The sequence below is a fragment of the Chrysochloris asiatica genome, unplaced genomic scaffold, assembly GCF_000296735.1.
Source record: "Chrysochloris asiatica unplaced genomic scaffold, ChrAsi1.0 scaffold00010, whole genome shotgun sequence".
Classification (NCBI taxonomy): domain Eukaryota; kingdom Metazoa; phylum Chordata; class Mammalia; order Afrosoricida; family Chrysochloridae; genus Chrysochloris; species Chrysochloris asiatica.
This window is the reverse complement of record NW_006408528.1, coordinates 4,165,693-4,190,191: the sequence shown is the minus strand read 5'-3', so window position 1 is coordinate 4,190,191 and position 24,499 is coordinate 4,165,693. Positions and strand designations below refer to the sequence as shown.

The 24,499-nt window shown below is 33.6% G+C and overlaps 1 protein-coding gene across 2 annotated transcripts in view; it reads left to right on the top strand.

The window, feature by feature from the left end:
- PHF14 (PHD finger protein 14) overlaps positions 1-24,499 on the top strand; it is a 210,522-nt gene that overhangs the window by 119,162 nt on the left and 66,861 nt on the right. Inside the window, exon 16 of one of the 2 annotated variants that reach the window (XM_006834249.1) lies at positions 19,392-19,509. In XM_006834249.1, coding sequence (XP_006834312.1) covers positions 19,392-19,509 — 118 coding nt within the window. Of the gene's footprint in view, positions 1-9,544; positions 10,705-19,391; positions 19,510-24,499 lie in introns of those variants that run through there. The other variant, XM_006834248.1, reaches the window with a different exon arrangement.

Genomic DNA, 24,499 nt, shown 5'->3' with positions numbered 1-24,499 from the left:
TGGAATTTCATCATTGAGAATTCTGGAAATAAATTTGTTAACTGCTACAGATTTATACTGTACTCCTCTAGCATCCAATTGTAAATTTCCTACCTTTAAGTGACTGAGGAGTCCTGGTGTGGTGCTGTGTGTTAATGCGCTGGACTGCAAAGTGAGTTTGAATTGCAAGGTTGGTTGTTCAAGCTAACAAGCCACTCCTCAGAAACCCTGTACATGGTCGCTGTGGATCAAAACAGACTTGATGGCACTTAACAACAAGAAGTAAATGACCATGTCTCTGAGTAGATAATGAAGATATGATAGGAAATCATCTTCCACAAGAATAGAAAGAATTGAGTAGATGTTCTTGCTTTAGTTTGGTCTCAGACTTGTGTTTTACTCTACTATTTGTCTTAACTGGAGCTCCGGTGTGGTGCTGTAGGAAAAACACTGGACTGCAAGGTGGCTGTTCAAACCCACCAGATGCTCCTTGGAAACCCTATACTAGGTCGTTATAAGTCAGAACCAACTCAGTGGCACTTAACAATTTTTCTTAAGAATCTTAAGAAAATTTTGATGACCAAAGTATTTGCCTTATAAATAATATATGCCTCTTTGTAGTTGATTGTTAACTGATTAGCCTTAAGTTGTAGAATATGTATCATTTGCCTCTTTTCCTATTTATTTTATTTAGTTTTTATTCTTATGTTTCTTTGTGGTTTATTTTCATACCAGCTGAACTCTACTTTAAGAAAGTGGCTTATAAACTTTAGGGTGCATTAAAATCACCTGAAAGCCTTGTTAAAACACTGAGTCCTGCTTTTCTAACACCTTCCCATTTGGGGCTGATGTTGCTGAGCCAGGTTTCTCATCTTGAGAACCACTACTTTAACAGGGAGAACATGCTGAAGTACTAATACAGGGCTAGAAATCATCTGTAAAAGGAATTATAAAAGTAAACAAGGAACGCCAGAGATGGAAGCAGAGACGATAATGTGGAGAGATGGAGCGCCTGGGCACTCTAGGCCCAGAGAGAGAGAGGGTCTGTGTGCTGATGACAGAGGGGCAGGCTTGAGGGGTATAATCTTGGGTTGTTTGATGATGCATGGAGAGGATTGTAACCATGGCAATGAAATGATATACGATAGGATGAATGTAAAGTTAATCTGTGTAAACTATCACATAATTCACAATAAAACATTTTTTAAAAAGGTGAACAAGGAAGCAAACAGAAATGGACCTTGGCTCCACTCTTGAATTTGAAGTAGTAAATTAAATCAACGAGGTGGGATTTGGACATCTATAGTTTTACAAAGCTTCACAGATAGTTTTACTGCATAGTTTAAAAAAAAACAAAAAAAAGACTACTCTGATACTTCTCTGGCCCTTAGATTGATCTTTTCATTGTGCATACAAAAGGCCATGTGATCTTAGAAAAGCGTTCCTTAATTTTTTAAGTGACATGTTTCATGCCATCATGGAGTTTCCAAGGCTGTGAATCTTTGCAGGAGCAGAAAGTCTCAATCCTTTTCTTCACAAGGCTTTCAACTGTCGACCTTGTGGTTAGCAGCCCAGAGTTTATCTTTACAGAGCCACCACACTCCCCATTCATTTTACTTATAATCATGTTGTATCTAATTTGCTCCAGGTGTTTAAATTGGTGCTGGAGATGTAAAGGTGATCTTGGGAATTTAAATATCTCGACTTTTTTCCCTTTTGCCCACATGGGCATATTTACTACTCGAAACTCAAATGATTTGACCTTTTTGAAATCTTTACAGTGGAAGCTGACTATTTGGAGATTATATAAAACTAACAGCCCCATTCTGTTCTGATTGAATTTGAGCATTGATTCTTTGAGGTTTTAAGGAGAGAATGCAGTGCTTGCTCTTATCTAAAATGGCATTATAAAATGTTGATTCACAGATCTTATAAACTCTGAATCATTTAGAGCTCTTTATGAAAATGAAAAAAAGACTAGTTAAAAACGTTTATTTATTTTTTTGCTCATGGTGATCCTTGAACCATATTGACAGTAGCAATACCTCTAAAATAGTCCTGAAATAGGGAACTATATGACAGTATCTGAGAAACCCTGGCCTAGTCTTGTTAAACTTAATACTTCTGTCTTTCCTGTAGTCAAAAAGATAATAGAGTCTTGGCCAGAAAAACTTCTAGCATTCAGATTTTAGAGTCTAAACCTTTCATTTCCTTTATGACTTTCTCTTTAATTTATAGGCGATCTAGAAGTGTGTTGCTTAATTTCCAAATATTTGGGGATTTTACTTATATCTTTCTATTGAGTGTAGTTTAATTCTGTTAGGGTCAGAAAATATATTTTAAGTGATTTTAATTATTATATATTAAGGCTTATTTTATGGCACAGAATACAGTCTATCTTGTTCAATATACTTTTTATTTCTTCTAGTTAACCCCTTTATTATTATCATATAATGTTCTATTTAAACCCTGATATTATTGTTTGTCAAAAATTACAACCAATTTGAAAAAACTCTCTAAAATATATGTAACAAAATTTTGCCACTTTAACAATTTTAATGGCGAATTCAGAGACATTAATTAATTGATCATGTGCAATTATCACCACTATCCATTTCCAAAAATTTTCATCACCCTAAGGCAAAATTCAACAGGAGCTCTGGTAGCGTAGTGGTTACGAATCGGGCTGCGAACCTTAAGGTCAGCGGTTCGAAACTACCAGCTGCTCCGCGGGAGAAAGATGAGGCTTTCTACTCCCGTAAAGATTTACACCCTCGGAAACCCTATACAGGGTCGCTATGGGTCGGACCCGACTCGAAGGCACTTAACAACAACAACAACAAGGCAAAATTCAGTACTCCTTCAGCAATAATTCTCATTCCTTCCTCCCCACAGAGAAACACAGTGGCAAAGACAAAATTAAAGCTAGTTTAATTCTCATCTGAAAGTCTCCCCCTTCCTTTTCCATTCTCTAAGTAGTGTTTATATCCCTTGAAATTAAAAATGTCATCGCACTAAAAAAAGCAACGTAGTGCACACATTTCTAAATTTTACCATTTTTGTCTTTTTCTCTAATTCTGTTTAGTTGATTTTCTTCTCCTTCATCTTACTGTATGCCTAACTGTGTAATGGTCCATAATGTGAAAATGAAGACTTTCAAAATGAAAGGAATGTATGTGTATTTGTGTGGGAGGTAGATGAGACTCTCTTTACTACTTGATTAATTTTTGTTAGTCTAACACCATTCTGGTAGCGTAGTAGTAACGAATCAGGCTGCGAACTGCAAGGTCAGTAGTTCAAAACTACCAGCTGTTCCACGGGAGAAAGATGAGGCGTTCTGCTCCCGTAAAGATTAACAGCCTCAGAAATCCTGTGCAGGGTCGCTATGAGTCGGAACCGATTCCACGGCACATAACAATAACAACAACATTCTTAAAAAAATCAAGTTTATTAACTCCTCAGTGTATTTGCTTTTATTCATGTATTTTTAATAATGTTTCTGTTCAAAACACTGTTCTAATTTAGCTACTAGATATTACTTTGGGAAAGATTTACATCCTAACATTTCCAGATATCCATTCCCTCCCTGTCTTTTCCATTTTTATGGCTTCTTCTCAGTATCTATTTTACTGTGCTCTATCATGTTGACCTTAAAGTAGCGTAATGGTTACAAATTGGGCTGCTAAACAGTCAGCAATTCAAAACTACCAGTTCTGCGGGAGAAAGATGAGACTTTCTACTCCCGTAAAGATTTACAGCCTCGGAAACCCTGTACATGGTCACTATGAGTTGGAACCAACTCCACGGCATATAACAACAGCAACCACATCAACCATAGCTTCTTTAGGACTTCCTCATGCCTTCTTCCCCGTTTCTCATCTCTGATTCCTATAATCAGGTTCTGTAGCACTAATTTATCTCAATTTTTTGTTTTCTGATTCTTTTCTTACCTGATAAAATGGCCAGAACCTGTATCCAGTTCTTGTGGAAAGTTTACTAGAAGCTTCCCTAATATCTGTGAAGACTAATGTTCTCATTTCTTCTCACCCTGCCTTTTTTTTTTTAACTTCATTCTTTAAGTATCATAATCCTATTCACTGAATAATTTAGGGTAGCAAAGGGGTCTCTTAGTACAAAATTCTTAAAAGTTTAAAATGGAATGCTTGTATGACTGTCTTAAAAGTTACTTAGCCATCCTTACCAGCATGAATGCAGCTTTTTTTGTCTTGGACCTACCTGAATTTATAAAAATCTGTGACCAATTTTTAAAGTTAGTTTTTAAGATTGTAAAATTATGCTGCATTTTACATGAAAAGACATTAGATTCTGAAGAGGGAATTAGAAAATAAACTAGGTCTTATTAGTGAAACCTTTCTCAAAAGTGATTTTTAAAGAATGCTTTTCTATTAGTAAAAATAGGGAAAGAGATGTATAATTTCAAAATAGGTATTTATAGTGAAGGTAGCTTCTTGTTGTTAGGTACCATCAAGTTGGTACTGACTCATAGCGACCTTATGCACAGCAGAACAAAACACTGCCCGATCCTGGGCCAACCTCACTACTGTTGCCACGTTTGAGTCCATCGATGCTGCCACTTGGCCAATCCATTTCCCAGGGGGTCTTCCTCTTTTCCTCTGACCCTCCACCTTACCAAACATGATATCCTTCTCCAGCGACTGGCCCCTCGTGACAATATGTCCCAAGTATGAGAGACGAAGTTTGGCCATCTTGGCCTCTAAGGAGCACTCTGGCTGCACTTCTTCCAAAAGGGATCTGTTAGTTTTTTTGGCATCCCATGGCACTTTCAATATTCTCCTCCAACACCATAATTCAAAGGCATCAATTCTTCTACAGTCGTCTTTATTCACTGTCCAGGTTTTGCATGTATATGAGGTTACTGAAAACACTATGGCTTGGATCAGGCGCACCTTAGTCCTCAAGCTGACATCTTTGCTCTACAACACTTTAAAAAGGTCTTATGCAACAGATTTGCCTAATGTAATACGTCGTCTGATTTCTTGACTTCTGCTTCCGTGAGTGTTGATAGTTGATCCAAGAAGAATGAAGTCCTTGACAACTTCAATTTTTTTCTCTGTTGATAAGAATGTTGTTTATTGGTCCAGTGGTGAGGATTTCTGTTTTCTTTACATTGAGATGTAATCCATACCAAAGGCTGTGCTCTTTGATCTTCATCAGTAAATGTTTTAAGTCCTCTTCATTTTCAGCAAGCAGGGCTGTATCATATGCATATCGCAGGTTGTTAATGAGCCTTCCTCCAATCCTGATGCCACGTTTTTCTTCATAGAACCCAGCTTCTCATATTATTTGGTCAGCATACAGGTTGAATAAGTATGGTGAAAGAATACAGTCTTTTCGCACACCTTTCATAAATTTAAAACATTCAGTGTTGCCATGTTCTGTTCGAACAACTGCTTCTTGGTCCAGGTACAGATTCCTCATGAGTACAATTAAGTGTTCCGGAATACTCATACTTGGCAATGTTGTCCATAGCTTGTCATGATCCACACAATCGAAAGCCTTTGCGTAGTCAATAAAACACAGGTAAACATCTTTCTAATATTCTCTGCTTTCAGCCAAAATCCATTGGACATCAGCAATGATATCCCTCATTCCATGGCCTCTTCTGAATCCGGCTTGAACCTCTGGAAGTTCTCTGTCAATGTATGATTGTAGCCATTTCTGTATTAACTTTAGCAGAACTTTACTTGCATGGCATATCAAAGATATTAATAGTCTGATGATATCCACATTCTGTTTGGTCACCTCTCTTTTGAATAGGCACAAATGCAGATCTCTTCCAATCAGTCGGCCAGATAGTTGTCTTCCACATTTCTTGGCAGAGATGAGTGAGTGCTTCCTCACTCATTGAAAGATATCAATTTTCATTCCATCAATTCCTGGTGCCTAGTTCTTTGCCAGTTCCTTCAATCCAGCTTGGACTTCCTCCTTTAGTTTCATTGGCTCTTAATCATATGCTACCTCTTGAAACGGTTGAACATTAACCATTTCATTTTGGTACAGTGACTGTGTATTCCTTCCATCTTTTCTTGATGCTTTCTGCATCATTAAATAATTTTCCCAGAGAACAAGGCACCAGGAATTAATGGAATAAAACTTGAAATCTTTCAAGAAAGTGAGGAAAGACAGGAGGCACTCACTATTCTGTAATTGGAAGGTAGCTTAGGTGCACTGAATTAGTTTTTACAAAGGCAGTATTATGAATTTTAGATTAAAGTGAGAATATCTGCTTTGCATTTTTTGTTTTCTGTACTTAAGTTGATTTAATGTTGTCAGACTTGTGGAGTGGCTACCCTAACTTACACATTTAATGTATGACATCCTTTGACTTTCAAATCCATGTTAAAACAACGAGTCTTCAAATACTTTTGTATAATTAAATGTCTTTTATGTTACATATTATAAACATTTGAATTGTTAAAGCTCCTACTTTCATGTTTTAATAAATGCAGTATAGACGAGTAATATGTAATAAAGGAAACGGAAGCCTATACACGGAATACACTGCATAGTGAAGTGTGCTGTTTTGTGGTATATAATTTTAGGGTGATACGCATCATAGTTTCAAGTACATTCAGCAGTGAAGTACTTCTCATTCCACTCATTTTTATTTTCCAGAAAGATTTGTTTTTGTAATTTTCTACTTATTTTCTATTGCAAGTATACTAATATTGTTAACTTATGCAGAAGAAGGAATGATTTACTACATACTTAGTCACTTGAAAAGACAAAAATTACAGCCATGATTTTGTTCCTGATTAGCTAAATGGCCTTGAATCAAGCAACCTCCAAACTTTTTCTCACTTGTAAAATAAGTGTATCAACCTATTATTTTTTCAAATTTCATAAACTTTTATAACCCATAGAAATAACAAAATGAACACAGCAAAGTTCTGAAAAAGATCCTAAAGTCTGTCATCCCGTCATCCGTTTGATACTTGATTCTTCTCTCCAGTATTCACTAAGTGACAGGGAACAAGCTTCTGCCAGGATTAGAGATGTGTATCTCACTCCTTTCTTGAGACAGCTATGACCCTTGGTAATTTTTCTCTCCAATGGAGGTGAAATGTCTCTCCTTAAAACAGGCCATAAAAACAGGTATAATCCAATGTGTGGCATTAAAAGCCAACTACACTTTTCTGATTTTTCCTTCTTTTTAAAGTTAACTTAAACATCCTGTTTTATTTGTTTCTCGTACAACAAGGTTTGAGTTGTATTGGTTTTATAACTGTTCTGGATGTATCTGAAAATAAGATTGAATATACATTTTAGTGTTGATGATAGATTTTGTTAGGTAAATAGCATACAAGAATCTTATAGTTTTAACATTTGTAATTGAACACAGGAGAAGTGTGTTTTTTTTTTTTTTTTTTTTTTTTTAAATCTTTATGGCTTATGAATTACAGTAATGCTGGTGTTAGCCTACTTACTGTGTCCCAGATTCTATCTTCTGCTGGATATTTTCTCATTTAGTTCGTATAACAGTTCTATGAGGCATGAATAGCTCCTTTTTAGAGATGAGGTAACTGAAATACAGAGACACTAAACAATGTTAAAGAGAAATTGTTTATATTATATATTTAAGTTATATAAATGAAATTATATATTAAAATAAAAGGGGTTTTCGGAAACTTCATGGGAAGATGAAATGAAGATGATTATGGAATTTTCCCATGAATATTTTGAAGCCCTTCCTAGTTTCTGAACATGCATAGAACACACTTATGTAACAGTGTTCTAGAGCTTCCATATAGTATTTTATCTTCACAGATATTATGAAAGGTAGATATAACTTGATACTTGTTTTACAGTTGAGTAAACTGAGAATTAGTTGCCCAAGATGATACAACTAGAAAGTGGTGAAATTCGAGTTTGAATCTCTGCAATGTTGACTGTGCAGCTGACACTCCAGTCATTACTCATGTTGCCTGACCACACTGTCTGCTCTGTTATCTTCTGACTTCATACAATCCACTTGGTGGACAGTTTCAACTATGCAACAGTTCAGACAATGGAAAACCCTTTGAAAACAATTCCTTTGCTTTGCATTGGTTTGTAAATAAGCTTGCTAAATGCCATATGGTGTGAATACAAAGTAAAAATGGAATGTCTGATTTAAAAGGGATATTAGCAGTAGTGCTTTAATTGAGGTTTAAAGCAGGTTTCCATATCTAAATTATATATTGAAATGCATTCCAAAGTCAAACACAAGTACATATTTTGAATTGTCTTTGAGTTTTCATCATTTGTGCCCATAGTTAAAAGAGTTAATTGCACTACTTTTGTAAATCAGGTGGTTGCTTCCTCTTGCATTCATTATGTTTTTTCCTGTAGGGCTTAACCACCAAAGCACTTATCAGTGTATAGATTCAGAATGGGCTCAAAGTTCTCCACTTTGAGACTGAGGCTTTGAGGAAAGTTAGCACATGTGACCTTCCTGTTTAAAAAGCTATTCAGCTCTTTCTATTTATCTCTCAGATATTGGTATCTGTTTCACACTGTATTATTTTTCTTATTATACAGTTTTGTTTTTTCTTTCTTTTTTTTAATCTGTTTGGCATCTTAGTTGTTCTCAGCAGTGCTTTATCTGTCTGTGATTGCGCCACTTTTCCCTTTCTTTTTCTCAGTGGAACATAGAAGCATGAAACACCTCTCTAATAGTGAAATAGAAAACCTTTCTGTCATGTGTGACTACTTGGCAATTTCACATACGTTTGCACTGATCTAAATATCTGAAACAAATGATGCTTGTATGTTTACCAAAGGTAGAAAAAAAAATTACTTATGGTTCCTTAAAGTGACTGAAATTTCTCCTCTGAAAATATAAAGATACTAGAAAGGCAGCAAGTCAATACTTGTCAGGAAATTAATATAAGAAGAAACAGATGCAAGTGATTAAGTTCTGAAAATATGACCAAAATTGATGTATTTATAATAATTTAAAATCAGTGACCAGGTTTTACAGTGAGTGTACTCTCATGTCCTGCTTGTTACACAGGCCTTTAAACTGACTAGCTCAGATCATACTTTAGACAACTGTACCCAAACATTTCAAGTATAATCTTTAAAAGTGCAGGACAGTGTAGTTGCAAGAAATGTAAATTATATGAAAAGTTTACTCTTCGATAACATGGTCTGTATGTGCTTATTTTTAGTAGAGCTGCAGACTTTCTCAAGTTTTGTTAAATTGCCATTATTTAATGAAAAGAACAGACTTCTGTCTTACCGACTATTTATTAATAAAAATGTTTGCTTATATGAATATAAGCCCTTCATAATTTTGCATTCTTTTTTGTTTTAGTAAGACAGAGTTACTATTACTAATAATAATACAAGAAGAGGCAACTCAGTGTTTTATATGATAACATTTTAACCAATATGAGCCTACACAAGATCATAGCATTTGGACCAGATCATATGTTACTTGAATCTACTATGGTTTTGTTAGTATGTTTCATAAGACGTAGTGCAGCGCTGCTATGATCTTTAAATGTTAATGTTCTTTTCTTATCACTTTACTGTGTAGATACCCTTCATGAGACCCAACTCTGCCACAGCTCATCCTCGGAGGCAATCCTGGAAACCTCTTTTATAAGAGTGATTTTAAAAATGTGGATAAAACTCTCAATAGAGTCTATAAAGTAAAGGAGAACAGCTATCTTGTCCTTTCCATAAGCTTATCACTGCAAAAAGTTTCAATTGCTTGTCAGGTTTGGATAGAATATAATTGATTGGTTTGTCACTTGGACTGACAAGGCAGTTAATTTGCCTGTGTGGATTTTTTTTTTTTTTTCTTTTTAATTTTTGCACTGATCAGAAATATTTGATATGTGCATTGTTGAAAAATACTGGATAAATGTTTCATCACGATTGTCCTATTAAGTAATACCTTGTCCCGCTGCATTTTATGGCAAATGATGAATATACAGTGTTTGGAGTTCCTGAAGAGTTATGGAAGCCTGTGGGACTTAAATGCAGCTCCTTGTTGTTGTAGAACAAAACACGTAACAAACAAGAAAGAAATGCTTCTCATTAGTCTTCTCTTTCATCCAACTTACTACATATATTCACATATGCAATGTTGCATCGTTCAACAACTATAGACTCATAATTAAACATATTTTTATATATACTATTCAGCAAAAGTGAACGTAAAAGTGAACGACTTGTGCAGCTGTGACATTCTAGATTTGACTCATTAATCCTAGTGTGATAGCACTAATGTTATTAGCATGTGGTGTTTTTTTTTTAACTTCAGATTTTTAAGTCCATGAATGAGTATATCCATGTTGATCTCTAGATACTTTCTAGTAACACCCAAATTTATTTAGTCCTTATTGTTTTAATATGAATTGCTATATTTAGTATAACTTCATTTTCTCAACATTAAATATGAAATTATAATAAAAGAAGAGAGATACAAAATGTATTGACTGTGCAACCTACCAGCTGGAAGATCTTCATCAACATCTGCATCTTTGCAGAAATTTACAGAATTAAAATTTGATCTTCAAGCTTTAATGATCCAGTTTTAACTCAACGACAGAAATATGTTGAATAAGTCATCACTCAATCTTGAACTGATTTAGAAGAGACTCTTTGCTGAAATTGAAATGCACATATACATGTAAATTGTCAAAATGTTTCTTGGAATTTCCTGATTTAGAAATGTGATTTTGGACATCTCAGGTTTGGTGGCAACTGAAGCTAGTATAAACTTTAGGAATAGAACAATGTTACAGATTATAAAAAAGCAAATGTAAATACGTTGCTGTATGCTACTAGTTTATAGTTTATAGTAAGGAACCACACATCTGGGTAATGTGTTTAATAAAATAACATGATGTGTATAAAGCTACATATAAACTGAGATTATTAATTTATTAAGAGATCTCAGCTTTGGAGGGAAAATATTAATCACAAGTAAGCTTTGTTTAAAAAAATAATAATAAGACAAGACTGATCATTACTGCATAAGGTTAAGAAAGGAGTACTGATGTAATGTTGTAGATAAGCACCGGACTTCTAATTGAGGAGTCAGTGGTTCAAACCCACCTCCCAAACTGTATGTGGTCGCTGTGAGTCAGAACCAACTCACAGTACACTTAACCAGTACACTTAACAAGATTAAGAAAAAGCAGGCAATTATTAATCTTGCTGAACTCCTGCATATTTTAGGAAAAACGACAGATTGCCATTTTTAAAATCGAATATACTAATGAATTAGAATGTGGCCCTACGTTAGTATATAGTAAAAAATTACTAGGGATTATTTTAAGGAGCTCTGGTAGCATAGTGGTAATGAATCGGGCTGCTAACCTCAAGGTCAGCAGTTCAAAACTACTAGCTGTTCTGCAGGAGAAAGATGAGGGTGGCTATGAGTCGGAACCGACTCCATGGCACATAAGAACAACAACAACAACAACATTTTATTTTAGGTCTTTCTGAAACTCATTAAGCCTTGTGGTTTTTGTATCACTTGTTAATCAAATAGCTTCCACCGTGGTTTCAATCAGAGTACTAATTATCATCATTTTCATCTTGTCATCTTTCATGATGATTATGCAATACCATATTTTGGTGCTAAGTTAAAAATCTGTGCTACACATTACAAATATAAACCACTTTATAAGATGATATGTTCTGAACATGTTGGAGTAGAAAAACTTCTGAGTAGAATAGAAAACTTTCTCTCTGATTAATTTCTTAAAATGCTTTCCTGTTTTCAACAGTGTAAAATTATTCTTTGTCCATCATTGATCCAATTGCTATCCAAAGAACACATTAATATGTATTTAAGTATAGCGTAGTGGTTATGAGTTGAACTGCCAACCTACAGGTCAGCAGTTCGAAACTACCAGTGGTTCCTCAGGAGAAAGATGAGGTGTTCTGCTCCTGTAAAGATTTACAACCTCGGAAACCCTGTACAGGGTCACTATGAATCAGAACTGACTCCACAATACTTAACAACAATAACAAAGTGATTCATATTTCACAGACATGTAATAAGAAAACAGTATGTCAAGTAAATGATGGTTATCACAGTAGGAAAAGGAACACAAAAATAAGATAGGAAAAAAGGAAATTACTTTGAAAGAAGGAGGACATGGTATTTCATAGACGTGATTCTCAAACTTTATGCCCTCTAGTTCTTTAGGATACTCCCTGGACTGGTAACCATAAGGTTGGCAGTTCAAACCCACCAACCACTCTCAGAAACCCTAGATGGGATCCTCATGAGTTGGAACTGACTGGATGACACATAACAGCAGTATTATTCCTTAACACACCTACCCATCCAGTGTTTCTAATTGTGTGTGTCTGAGATCAGGCCTGGAAATTTGCATTTTTAACCATTTCTTAAGTGATACTGAAACTGCTGGCTGGGTACTCAACTTTGAGAATTATATGTGTTTATAGTATTTAAAAAAACTTCTTGTGTTTTGTTCAACATTGATTCAAAAAAGAATGTGTCTTAAGTTTCTTTAGAATGAGATGAAAGAATCTCCTACAAAACAAAATATAATTCATTATATTTGTAAATTTAGTTAAACCTATATTTTTACCCATTATGGGGACAGTACTATTTTAGTTGAATGTTTAGTTGAAATTAATTAAGGAACTCTCAAAGAACCTAGCCTTTGGCCATAATACAGTAATTTCTTTGTAAAAAAACTTGAAATAAGCTGTAACCTTTTTCTATCTCAAGTTTAGAAATTATATGTATGCATTATCATTTTGTCAGTCATATGTCTCTTGAATATTTGTGTTTTTACATTTATGATGTTACAATAATTGCTGATCAATAAATAATAACATTCACAATTATGATCCTATTTCCCAATTTTTACCTCTTATTGATACTTCAAATTGACTCAAAGGCACTTAACAATTGATACTTAATGTAATCCCTTTCTTTTAAGCTCACCAACTATTTAATTGATTCTCAGTATAAAAAAATTTTAAGAAAATGTCACCCAAATTTTTTCATTAAGACTCTACAACACAAAGTAGACTATTTACATTATTATTTTTGTTTTGGAAATTTTTTGACTATTGAAACTCCTATGAGACTCAACTCTAAAGTCACATGGCATCCTATAAAGGCAGAATTTTTCCTACTAGTCTGAGCCAGCACTTTGCAAATTTATATAATATTAGGTATTGGGATTTACTCATTTCTAAAATAGGCATGCTTAGCAAATACTTCTTTACTAAAACATATGCCTCTTTTCCTCAGTGCTCACTCATACGACTTTCTGCAGGACTGCTGATAAGGTTCACTACTGTTCAGGTACATGGGATGTAATGAAATTGGATTAGCCTGCTGAGCTTTATAAATAAAATGAGGTTGCCCCCCTTAGCTATTATCTCATTTATCTGATTTACATTGTAAAATCAAGATCAACACTATTGATTAGAGTGTAATTAGTTAATTATGAACAGGGAAATACAAAGTTATGTGGGGCTTGAGCACAGCAGGTCGTACTGCTGAAAAATTTCCAAGGGCATGAGCAGATGGAGATCAGCTTATTAAGGAACAAAGCAGACATGTTTCAGGTATGGAAATGTCTAATCAATTTCTCATGCTGTGAAGTGGTACTTGACCTTATTCTGTGTATAAAATATTTTGTTTGTTTTGTTTTTATTTCACTGTTAACCTTGTAACCTGGCTTTTGCAAATATAGCTGAATTGATCTTATTACTACATATGGATTTGTGTAGTTATCCAATTTTATTTCCAACTAAATTCTTTTATTGATAAAGTGTATATGTTGTTGTTGTTAAGTGCTGTCAAGACGGTTCTGATCCATAGCAACCCTGAACAGGGTTTCTGAGGCTGTAAATCTTTACGGGAGCAGAAAGCCTCATCTTTCTTCCGCAAAGTGTGTGTGTGTGTGTGTGTGTGTGTGTGTGTGTGTGTATATATATATATATATATATAGATATAAAACCTATTCATTTACTGTTCCCTATCATAGAGTATTTTGTGGTATTAATGAAACTAGGCTTAAGTTCTCCATATGTGAAACATGATAGAAAAGATATTTCCAAATACCTTTTTATAGAAAATCCTCATATAGGTGGTTTATATTAAAATTGTTGTAACATATAAGGAATAAACTATTGTTTATTGATATTGTAAGTTATTTTCATATTGATAGATGTGGAATTCTATGCAAGTATATATTATTTTAAAGATACTTTTACTCATGGACAATGATAACACATTTCTTCCATATTTTAAGATACGTAATTGAAATAATTGACTATGGTACAATGAAAGAGATCATCATTACTGTCTGATAGATTTGTGTAAGTGTTTGAGCTCCTAGTGAGATTTTTGTCTTAAGACTTAATTCTTTTGAACTTTGTGCTGTAGAATTTTTATATAAAAATGATGAAGAAAATCCAGAATATCAATTATGATTTGAATAGTTGTAATAATGTCGTTTTAGAATCAGTTACTACTTTTACCTTATATAAAGTTACAGCGAACTAAGCACTATGATTCATTAACATTAAAAAATAAAGATCTATATTTGTGGATGAACTTGATCATAAAAAATTTACATCCCTTTTTTAGTCCCTTTATAGATGTTGTGCTACTCTTTCACCTGAAGTTTAGATTATCTGCCTATAACTTATCTTTTTGCATAGAACATGCAAAACTTCTCAAAACTTTTAAAAAACTTATTCAGTGTACTCCCCTGGTTAAGTTATAAATTGTAAATTGAAAGAATAAAAGGAGCCTTTTGGAACACTGACTTTTACCATCTTAGACACAGGATGGAATAAATCATTTGTGTCTTTTTACTTGTATGCATATTTTTAGTAACAAGTAACTCAATGCTTGTTAGATGGATATTAGTACATATGTCTATAAATACTTAAGCATATGCAAATTAAGAATTTTCTGTATATATATATATATATATAAAACTATGTATTTAGTCACATTTTGTTAAATCAGTGTGTAAAAAGCCATATATAAAGCTGCTTAATTTATATTTGTATCCATTATGAATCTGTTGTCTAGGAAGTTGTAGTTACTAATAATCTAATTAATTAATCAGTTTTTCTTTTATATTATAAATGAGGTATATTTTATCTCATGTAAAATTTAATTTTAGTGTTAATGTGTGCAGTATTTATTAAAGTTTAAAGGATAATTATCTTAATCTACTTGGCATTTTATTTTAAAAAAATAATTGCATATCATTATAGGTTTATTTTATATTCTCTTAATATTTTAGGACATGGCATTTCTATTTAATAATGTGCTATTAGTATATAAAATTGTCTGTTTTTGTTATATAATCATTTGTATATTTAATAAAGTATATTGTGCTATATCACTATACTTTGGTTGGTCAATGACTGCTTTTGCAAAAAGGTACTGTAATTATTTTATTCAATATTTACTTTGATAAACTGAATGTGTACTATACTATGTATTGCAATGATACAGTTCTAAATACATGTAAGAAATAAAGGTAGAGAACATAAATATTAACTTGATCAATAACTATTTAAGCTCTATTTCAGCTTTTAAGTAAATGAATGATTACAGACACCTGTAAAAGCTTCTAATTTTTCAATTTTTAAACTGTGCTAAACTTGTAACATAGCCAGAATTTGTTGACAAGAATTAGTGTGTGTGTGCGTGTGTGTATGAAATAAATAGTCCATTATTTTGACCATTTACATTCTTCAGTTTCTAAGATTCTTAATGTTATCTCTTACATTTGTGTATATTGTGCTGATTCTTAAAAATTCTGCTAGAATCCATTTACATTATACAAATAAAATTCACTTGTAATATATATGTATATATATAATAGATACTATATATATATAAAATAGATTACACACACACACACACACACACACACTTGTTGTTGTTGTTATGTGCTGTGGCCGGTTGCGACTCATAGCGACCCTATACAGGGTTTCCGAGGCTGTAAATCTTTACGGGAGCAGAAAGCCTCATCTTTCTCCTGTGGAACAGCTGGTAGTTTCGAACTGCTGACCTTGCGGTTCATAGCCCGATTCGTAACCACTACGCTACAATATCTAATACAAATTAATAGGCCCCATATATACATATATATCCTAGTATGCTGCTGCAAGATAAGGCACTGGACTAGCAAGGTTGATTTGAACTGCAAGGTCGGTGGTTCAAACCCACCTGCCACTCCTTGGAAGCCATAACAACAAACTTACATACAGCGATATGTAAACTATGGATTTCTTTAAAAATATATTAGCAGCACTTATGCTATAAATTTCTCAATTTAGTCTTCAAATGTAGAAACAAACTTTTTTCATAGGAAAATAATTTCAGACATCTCTAGAATGCTTATGTTTAGATATGTGTTTGTAAATAGAGCTATTGACTTCACGGTTGCATTTTTGTTTTTTCTCTCTTGATTTCGGCAATTCCTAAGATATACGTCTTTTGCTTTGTAGTCTTGTATTTTCAGATTTTATTGCATCATGAATGAACCAAGACTTTAAAGAACTTCCATTTTACCCCAATTCTGACAAGTAAATTCTGCTTTTCCATTGGAACCATTACAAGTACATTAGTTGTATACTAAGTCATTTGGGAAGATATCACTAATAAAGGAAACAATAAGAATTAGGTTGTTTGAAAATGGCATATATTTCAAAATTATGTTTTTACAAAGCAGATATATGACACCTGCCTTTATTTTTTTATATTATTTCTTGAGATGAAAAATAACTTAATTTTTATATTGATTGAAATCTGCAACAGATAGAAAGTATATAGTACAGCAAACTTATTGAGTTGTTGAATGGAAACCTATATACAACAAGAATAATGAATTATGATTCACTTTTATACTCATGGTTGCGATTGCCTCATGTTTTTAAGTACCATTGAGTTGGTCCGACCCACAGTCACCCTTATAGGGTTTTCAAGGAATGGATGGTGGGTTTGAACAGCCGTCCTTGTGGTTAGCAGTTCATTGCTTATTCTATAGCACCACACCAGGACTCCTAATACACTTGGGATCATAATTTACAAGTTATTATGTCATAGTTATAAAACAAGTATACAGTAATTAGTTATAATTTGATGTTGAACTAGGAAAATATTAATGCCATAACTCTTCATTTACCAAAATCTCAAATTAATTGACCCCAATATTTGAAGTTTAGCAAAAAAAAGACTAAGTTAGCAGCCAAAATTGTATCATATGTTTAACTCAGTAGAAATTCCTGTTAACTTGACTTTTGAAGCCAATTTACATAATAAATTTAATAGGCTGATTTCTAATTCATAACAGTTATGGTTGGGGAAAAATACTTAGAAAAACTCACTGAAAATATCAGAAAGGATTATAAGCATGTGAAGACTCTGAACACCTGTAGAAGTTGAACAAAAGAATTCAAACAGATCAGTTAGCCAGTACTCATTATAGGAATAACATGTTGGCGCACTGTTAAATACAATAGCAGTATCTGTTCATTATGCTGTAACTCTGACGTCACAAAGGTAGAGTTAAATTTTGTATATTTTCTTGATGAATCAAATAATGTGATTCTTTTTCAATGTTTTATCAAAGATGATTGATATACTAGTTACTTTTCATATTTAGAGGAGTATTCCTTCAATTATCTAGAAATCTCAAACTTTTCAATATCATAGATACTTCTTTATCTCTATGTCATATAAATATAACTGGAATTTTTGTTGTTGTTATTGGAAGGTAAATAAGTTGTATTGACATTGGGTTTATCGTTACATGCCTATAAATCGTAATTCCAGAAAACCAGGTATTTGAAAGTTTTAACTGCTTTTGAATATATATTTTTGATAGTTTATATATAATATTGGCATATTAAGTAAAATACTGATCCTTTTTATTTTTATAGCTTGACTTATAATAAATAATTTTAAGTCCACGTAAGATTAGCATTTGTAGAAATTTGTGGAAATTTCAAGCATTAAAGAGGTTTTTGAGGAAGAAATATACATAAACTTACATGGGACATAAAGAGAAAATTGTAACGAAAAAGAAAATTATGACATATAATTGCATTTTGAATTTTATTATACTCAATATAACTAAGTTGCTTAGCTTTTTTGAAACGCTTGATTTCCAAAATGGGTCTTTAGGATTTTAGACAATTGTAGTATGATATAAAATATTATAAAGGTAGACTAGTTCTTCCCTTTGTCATGATGGGTATTTTAAAGACAAATTGCTTCTCTTTGTGCTATTAATAACAAAAGCTCCTTTCCATTATTTATAATAAATGTTATTTAATAGTAATTTTATAGTTTTTTCATATAGTAATTTTTCTTCTATAAACTTCTTAGTTATGGATTTCTGGACTTAGGGAGTTTTAAGCAAGTAAGAATACTGATAAAGACATTCTGACAGAGTTGGTTTGGAGGAAGTTTCGTTTTTGTTTTCTTTTTTAAATAAAATTACGAAGGTTATGCCCAAAAGTGAAGGACGTAGCTTCTTTTATAAGATGTATACATCTTATTTGTTGTTAAGTATTGGTCTTGTTAGTCCAATTGATACAATATTCTTTTTACAAAACACTCAAATAATACAGGTCTTCCTTCACTGTCAGCAGGATAAGATTGTCTGAAATGAAGAATAGGTATGATAGTTTTTTTAGATCTTTCTTGTACATCTTAGGTAGCCAAGACACTTGCAGAGGAATTATTAATAACCTTTAAAAAAGTAGTAGGAGATACTTTGCAGAACCAAATGCACTGAAAAAAAAATGAGAGGCAAATTTTGAGAGAATATCAAATTCTTCAAGAGGTTTCTTAACTTTTATATATTTTAGGTGTCCTTAGATTTAATATATATATTTTTCATTATAGATTGTGTTAGTGTGCTGTAAATATTATAAAGTTCATTTACAATCCCGCTTGGAGTGAATGAGGCATAAATTATAAAAATTCAGAAAACATTCACAGTGCATTGAATTGAACTTATAATCTTGAATTATATATATTTAATATTGTTAAATGTTTTAAAGTCTCTTGTTCTAAAACTAATAGGTAAATAATCCCTCTACTTCAGAATTGAAATTGTTTTGAATTGTTTGGTTTAGCACATGTGATACCTTTATTCATAAGCATTTAACATTTCTATTCTGAGTGATACTTGCATTGTTTCTCACTTTTATTGTTGTATTTTTTTTTTCTAAGACATTTATTTCCAATTTAAGTTGCCTTTGTTAGAAACATTAATAATCTTTAATCCAGTACTAGAATTTGTAGTGTTGTTGAATATATAGTAGTAGTTTGCCTTTATATAGTTAAAAACGTGGTATTTGCATTATTTAGATATTGTATAAATCTGTTTACTCTGCAGGTGTGATGAATGCAGACTATGCTACCATTTTGGCTGTTTGGATCCTCCTTTGAAAAAGTCTCCTAAACAAACAGGTTATGGATGGATATGTCAGGAGTGTGACTCTTCATCTTCTAAGGTAAGAAAAAGTTGATGAGGAAAGGGTTGTTTCCTTTACTTTTGATAGTTTTCCATTTCACACCATCAGCTTCCTAAACTTAAAGAGAATTGAAATATGAGTGACCAACATTTTAATGTACTTTAAAAAGAATATTGCTGTGGTAATTTTATTAAGTAGAAAAAACACAGCTTTATTAAATTATATAAATTTCCTCTATGAAGTTTGTGTATTCTCTGTATTAATACTAAGTAGTGCATGAATAGACAGAAAAATTACCCTCTGCTATTTACCACACCTAGGGAATGACAGGGGAGTTCTGCCCTGATTCTTATAACTTACATTTGTTTTCACAAATTATATATATATGTATATCAACAGAATAAACAGTTAAAACCATATTTTAATTTGCAGATGATTCATCATAAAATGTAATAAATGCATTATGAATGTTTTTAAAGGTCTGTGCTTTAGAGTCCCTGGCTAGCACAAATGATTAATTCACTTGGTTGCTAATCGAACGTTGGAAGGTTTGAATCTGCCCAGAGGTACCTTGGAAGAAAGGCCTGGGAATATACCTCCAAAAACCCAACAATTAAAACCCTTGTAGACCGCAGCTGTGTTTTGACACATAGGATAACCACGAGTCAGAACCTACTCAAGGTCAACTGGTTTTGTTTTGATGTAGTTCTTGAATAAAACTGGTTTTCATGCCCAAGATCTCATTTTTTTAATCTATGTTAGCCAAGTAGAAACTAAGAAATTTATAATAAAGTTGTTTTATAATTTATTCCTCAAAATAAAATGTTGGAATGATGTTTTTAAGATCATTTTTCTAACCTTAGACTGTGGTAAACTACACTTTAAAATGATTTCATGTTTGTGTAAAGTTTGTGAATAAATAGCTTAGACTCCTGATGCTTAAGATTCATTTGACAGAAATGGTAGACATGTTTGAACTAAGAAACTCTGGGTTAATCACATTGTTCTTTAAAAGACAGTGAAAATTAACTACCTGTTATAGTATGGACATCAAGCCATCTTTCTTCAATGCCACTTATATGCATTTGTTCATCTAGAGTGAAATAAAATGGACAATGAATTTGTGTCAAAATTTGAAATAAAAAACATGTTTTAAACTATTTGCTTTCTAAAGAGGTCTTCTGTAAAAGTTTGTTTATTGAGATATTATTAAAGTATTAAAAAAATTTTTTTTTTAGAAAACAATTCAAATTTAGTTGAAACCTTGTAATTTTGTATAATAAAGTTTAAATAGATTATTAAATGATATATATAGATAGTATAATCAAACATTTTTGCCTAAACATAAACTACACAAGAGCAAGAAGTATTTTTATCATTTTATAGAGATCCAGATTAAGAAGGAGCATATTGAATATCAGAAAGTTTTATTGCATAATAAAAAAATATATATTCATGAAATTAAATTTAAATGAAAAATAATGAAGTTGTAAATTGTGTATTTGTGGGACTCCTTTTGGTATATGTCGGTTCTCTGTGAATGTTTGTTTGGACTTCTTACTCACCCTTAAAAAGTAATTAGAAAAACAATGTAAAATGTTTTACTGCCATTTATAGATATGCCTTTTTGCAATTTTTTTCTTTTGATGTTTTAGTATTATATGAAATAAAATAGGAAACTGTTTAATTAAATAGTAATTTATTGACAAATAGTGAAAATGCAAGGGGCTGATGTCAGACTTTTGAGGATTCCGTCACACAGAATTCTGTGCATGTTGCAGGGGCCCCTAGCTACTGATAATGAGTCAGTAGGGTTTTTTCTTCCTATAAGAGATTGGGTTTTATAAGGATGACTATGAATAAAAACCCATTATGAAAATACATTATTAGAAAAAAAGAAGCAAGCATTGTGTTTACTGTATCATTTGGCCTATATTTGTTTTCAAATTTTTACCAAATAACTATAGCTAAACTTGAGAAAGCCACAGTAATTTATTACAAGGATAAACTATAATGATTTACAACAGTGAAATGGGATTGTATTTTCATTTTACCAATGTAACTATCATATTCTCATCCTTCTCTCCAATTAAAAATTTAATTTAATACTTAATCTGAAATCTAAGACTTAATTCATATCCTTGGATACTTATGTAGAATCAGTTTTGTTTTGCTTTCTTTTGAATCTTCCATTCCTGACCAGTGGGTAGTAATTTGTGTTTACAAATTCTGAAAGGTTAGGTTGCCAGTAAATCAAAGACTAAGAAGAAAGCATTGGTAGTGTTTTGCTGTATGATTCATTGAATTGTAGTGTATTGTTATTAAATAATGAATTTTTTCCATGAACTTAGACGCCCCCTTTCTGTTTCTGACTGCTTAAGATATTTTCATGGTATCTTGTTTTTTAAGCAATACTGTCTATGCTCTTGGCATTGTGAGGAAAAAGCGTTCCCTGTCAATAGACACACATGGAAGCACTCACACACAACATACCTTCTCCCATATGCTACAAAGACATTTGACTAAGGCAGCTCTCATCCATATGGTGGACTGTGCTTATATTTGATGAAGCTAGTTCATAGCTGCTTCTCACCATGTATTAGAGTTGTTGTTTTTCCCTGTTCTTTATTGTGTAAAGAAAGTTCGATTACTAATGAACACTTTATGCCTGAAAAAGCAGTGTCTTTTCTGCTTTTTCTATCTCCTGAATCTCATATTTTTCACTATCTTTTCTAACATCCCTTCACCCAATCCAGATACCTGAAACCATCCTCAAGCCTTTCCTATACTTGTTTTACATAGCAATCAATTATTGAAGTCTGTTTTATTTCTTAAATGTTTTTCTAGTATACTCTTTGTTCCTTTTATTTACTGCTACTGCCTGGACTCCTGATATGGTGTTATAGGATCAGCACTGACATGTGAACCACAAGGTCAGCATTTCCAACTCACCAGCTGCTCCTCGGAAACCCTATGTTGTTGTAAAGTGCTGTCGAATCAGTTCCGACTCATAGTGACATACAGGGTCGCTATGAGTCAGAACCGCCTCAGCGGCACTTAATAGCAACTGCATTGATTTGGTGCCATACTCTTTTCTCAGCTGTTTTTATAGTTCTTCCTATTTTGTTGTTAAGTGCTGTCGAGTCAGTTCCAATCCATAGCCACCCAGTATAGAGTTTCTGAGGAGTGACTGGTGAGCTTGAACTGCCAACCTTGCAGTTCACACCGACCTTGCAGCAGTCTAGCGTGTTAAACCTGCAGCGCCACACCAGGATTCAGATCTGCTAGATGCATCTCTGTTCACTTGTTAAGTGCCATCGAGTCAGTGTTGATTCAGAGACCCTGTACAGATATTCCAGGGCTTATCTTTCAGCACCACATGAGGACTCCTCTAAAAATGATGTTTTGTACCCCAAGGAAACATGAAAGATAATCCACTAAATCAGCCTATTTCTAAGTAACCTCCATTTAATATCCATTTCTGGCTGTGCTTTATGTTACTATATCAGTACAACAGACTGGTATATAATTTCACACATATGTATTCATGTTGCGACACATACTTAAAATTATGTTTACTATTGAGGCATACCATCAGAAATACTTGGAGATAATAATCCAGTACAGCTAAGGAGCCCTGGTGGCACTGTGGGACAGGCATTGGGCTGCTGACCACAAGGTCGGCAGTTCAAAAAACCACCTGTTGCTCTGTGGGAGGAAGATGAGGCCTGTTGGCCCCTGTAAAGATGTATAGTCTTGGAAACCTTGTCTACAGTTGCTGTAAGTCAGAATCCCTCCAATGGCCCTGGGTTTGGTTTAGTCCTATACAGCTTCTAGAGTAATCTTTCTCAAAGTATAGCCATCACACCTATTCAATCTGTTCTATTTATCGTCAACATATACATTATAATTAACAAATTCAGAAAATTAAGATCAATGTTATTACCATGTGCTCTTCAGACCCCATTCAAGTATTGCTGTTTGTCCAAATAATGTACTTAGTAAGGATCCGGCTTAGAATCACGGTTTTCTTTAGTCTTTAGTTTACTAGTCTTAGGTTTTTTTCTTGATTTTCATAAACTTGACATTTTCGAAGGTTGTTGTTGTTGTTGTTAAGTGCTGTCGAGTCGGTTCCGACCCATAGCGACCCTGTACAGGGTTTCCGAGGGTGTAAATCTTTACGGGAGTAGAAAGCCTCATCTTTCTTCTGCGGAGCAGCTGGTAGTTTCGAACCGCTGACATTAAGCTTCGCAGCCCGATTCGTAACCACTACGCTACCAGAGCAGTTATTTACTTACTTTTTAATGTTTTATTGTGAATTTAGTGATAGCTTACATGAGATAACCTTAGTTTTACATTCATCCTATCGTATATCATTTCCTTGCCATGGTTACATTCACCTCCATGCATCATTAACCAACCAAAGGGTATACCCTGCAAGCCTGACACCCCCACCTTCCCCCGGTTGTCAGCACACAGCCCCTCTCTCTCTCTGGGTCTAAAGTCCCCAGCTGCTCCATCTCTCCACGTCATCATCTCTGTCTCCGTCTCTGGCGTCACTACTTCTCTGGGAAGGGTCCTGCACTCTGCTCTTCTCCCTTGATGGTCCTGGGGACCTCTGGCTCCTAGACTGCAAAATCAATCACTCCCCTCCTTGCTACAAAATGTCTACCTTTACTTTTCCAACCCTCACAATCAGTCCTGATAGCAGTTATTCACTATTGTATCACAAGAGACCTATCTGTATCCCCGCTGAGACAGATTGTATACTACTCAGTGTAGAGTCTACCTCCTCCACACCCTCTTGATCTAGGTTCCCTCTTGAAAGCATGTAAGCCAGGCAATTCTTGCCTTTGTAGTCCCCCCTCCCCCCATTTGGGGTAACCAATGCCCAAGTTGTCCATCCCTGTCTACTCTGTGTATGGAGAGGGAGGGAATGATCCTTGCTGTAAAGATTTGTTCCCTCTTTTGAGCTACTGCATCCATAGGTGTAGGTCAAGTTCATCAGATTGTATCAGATTGCTCTTTT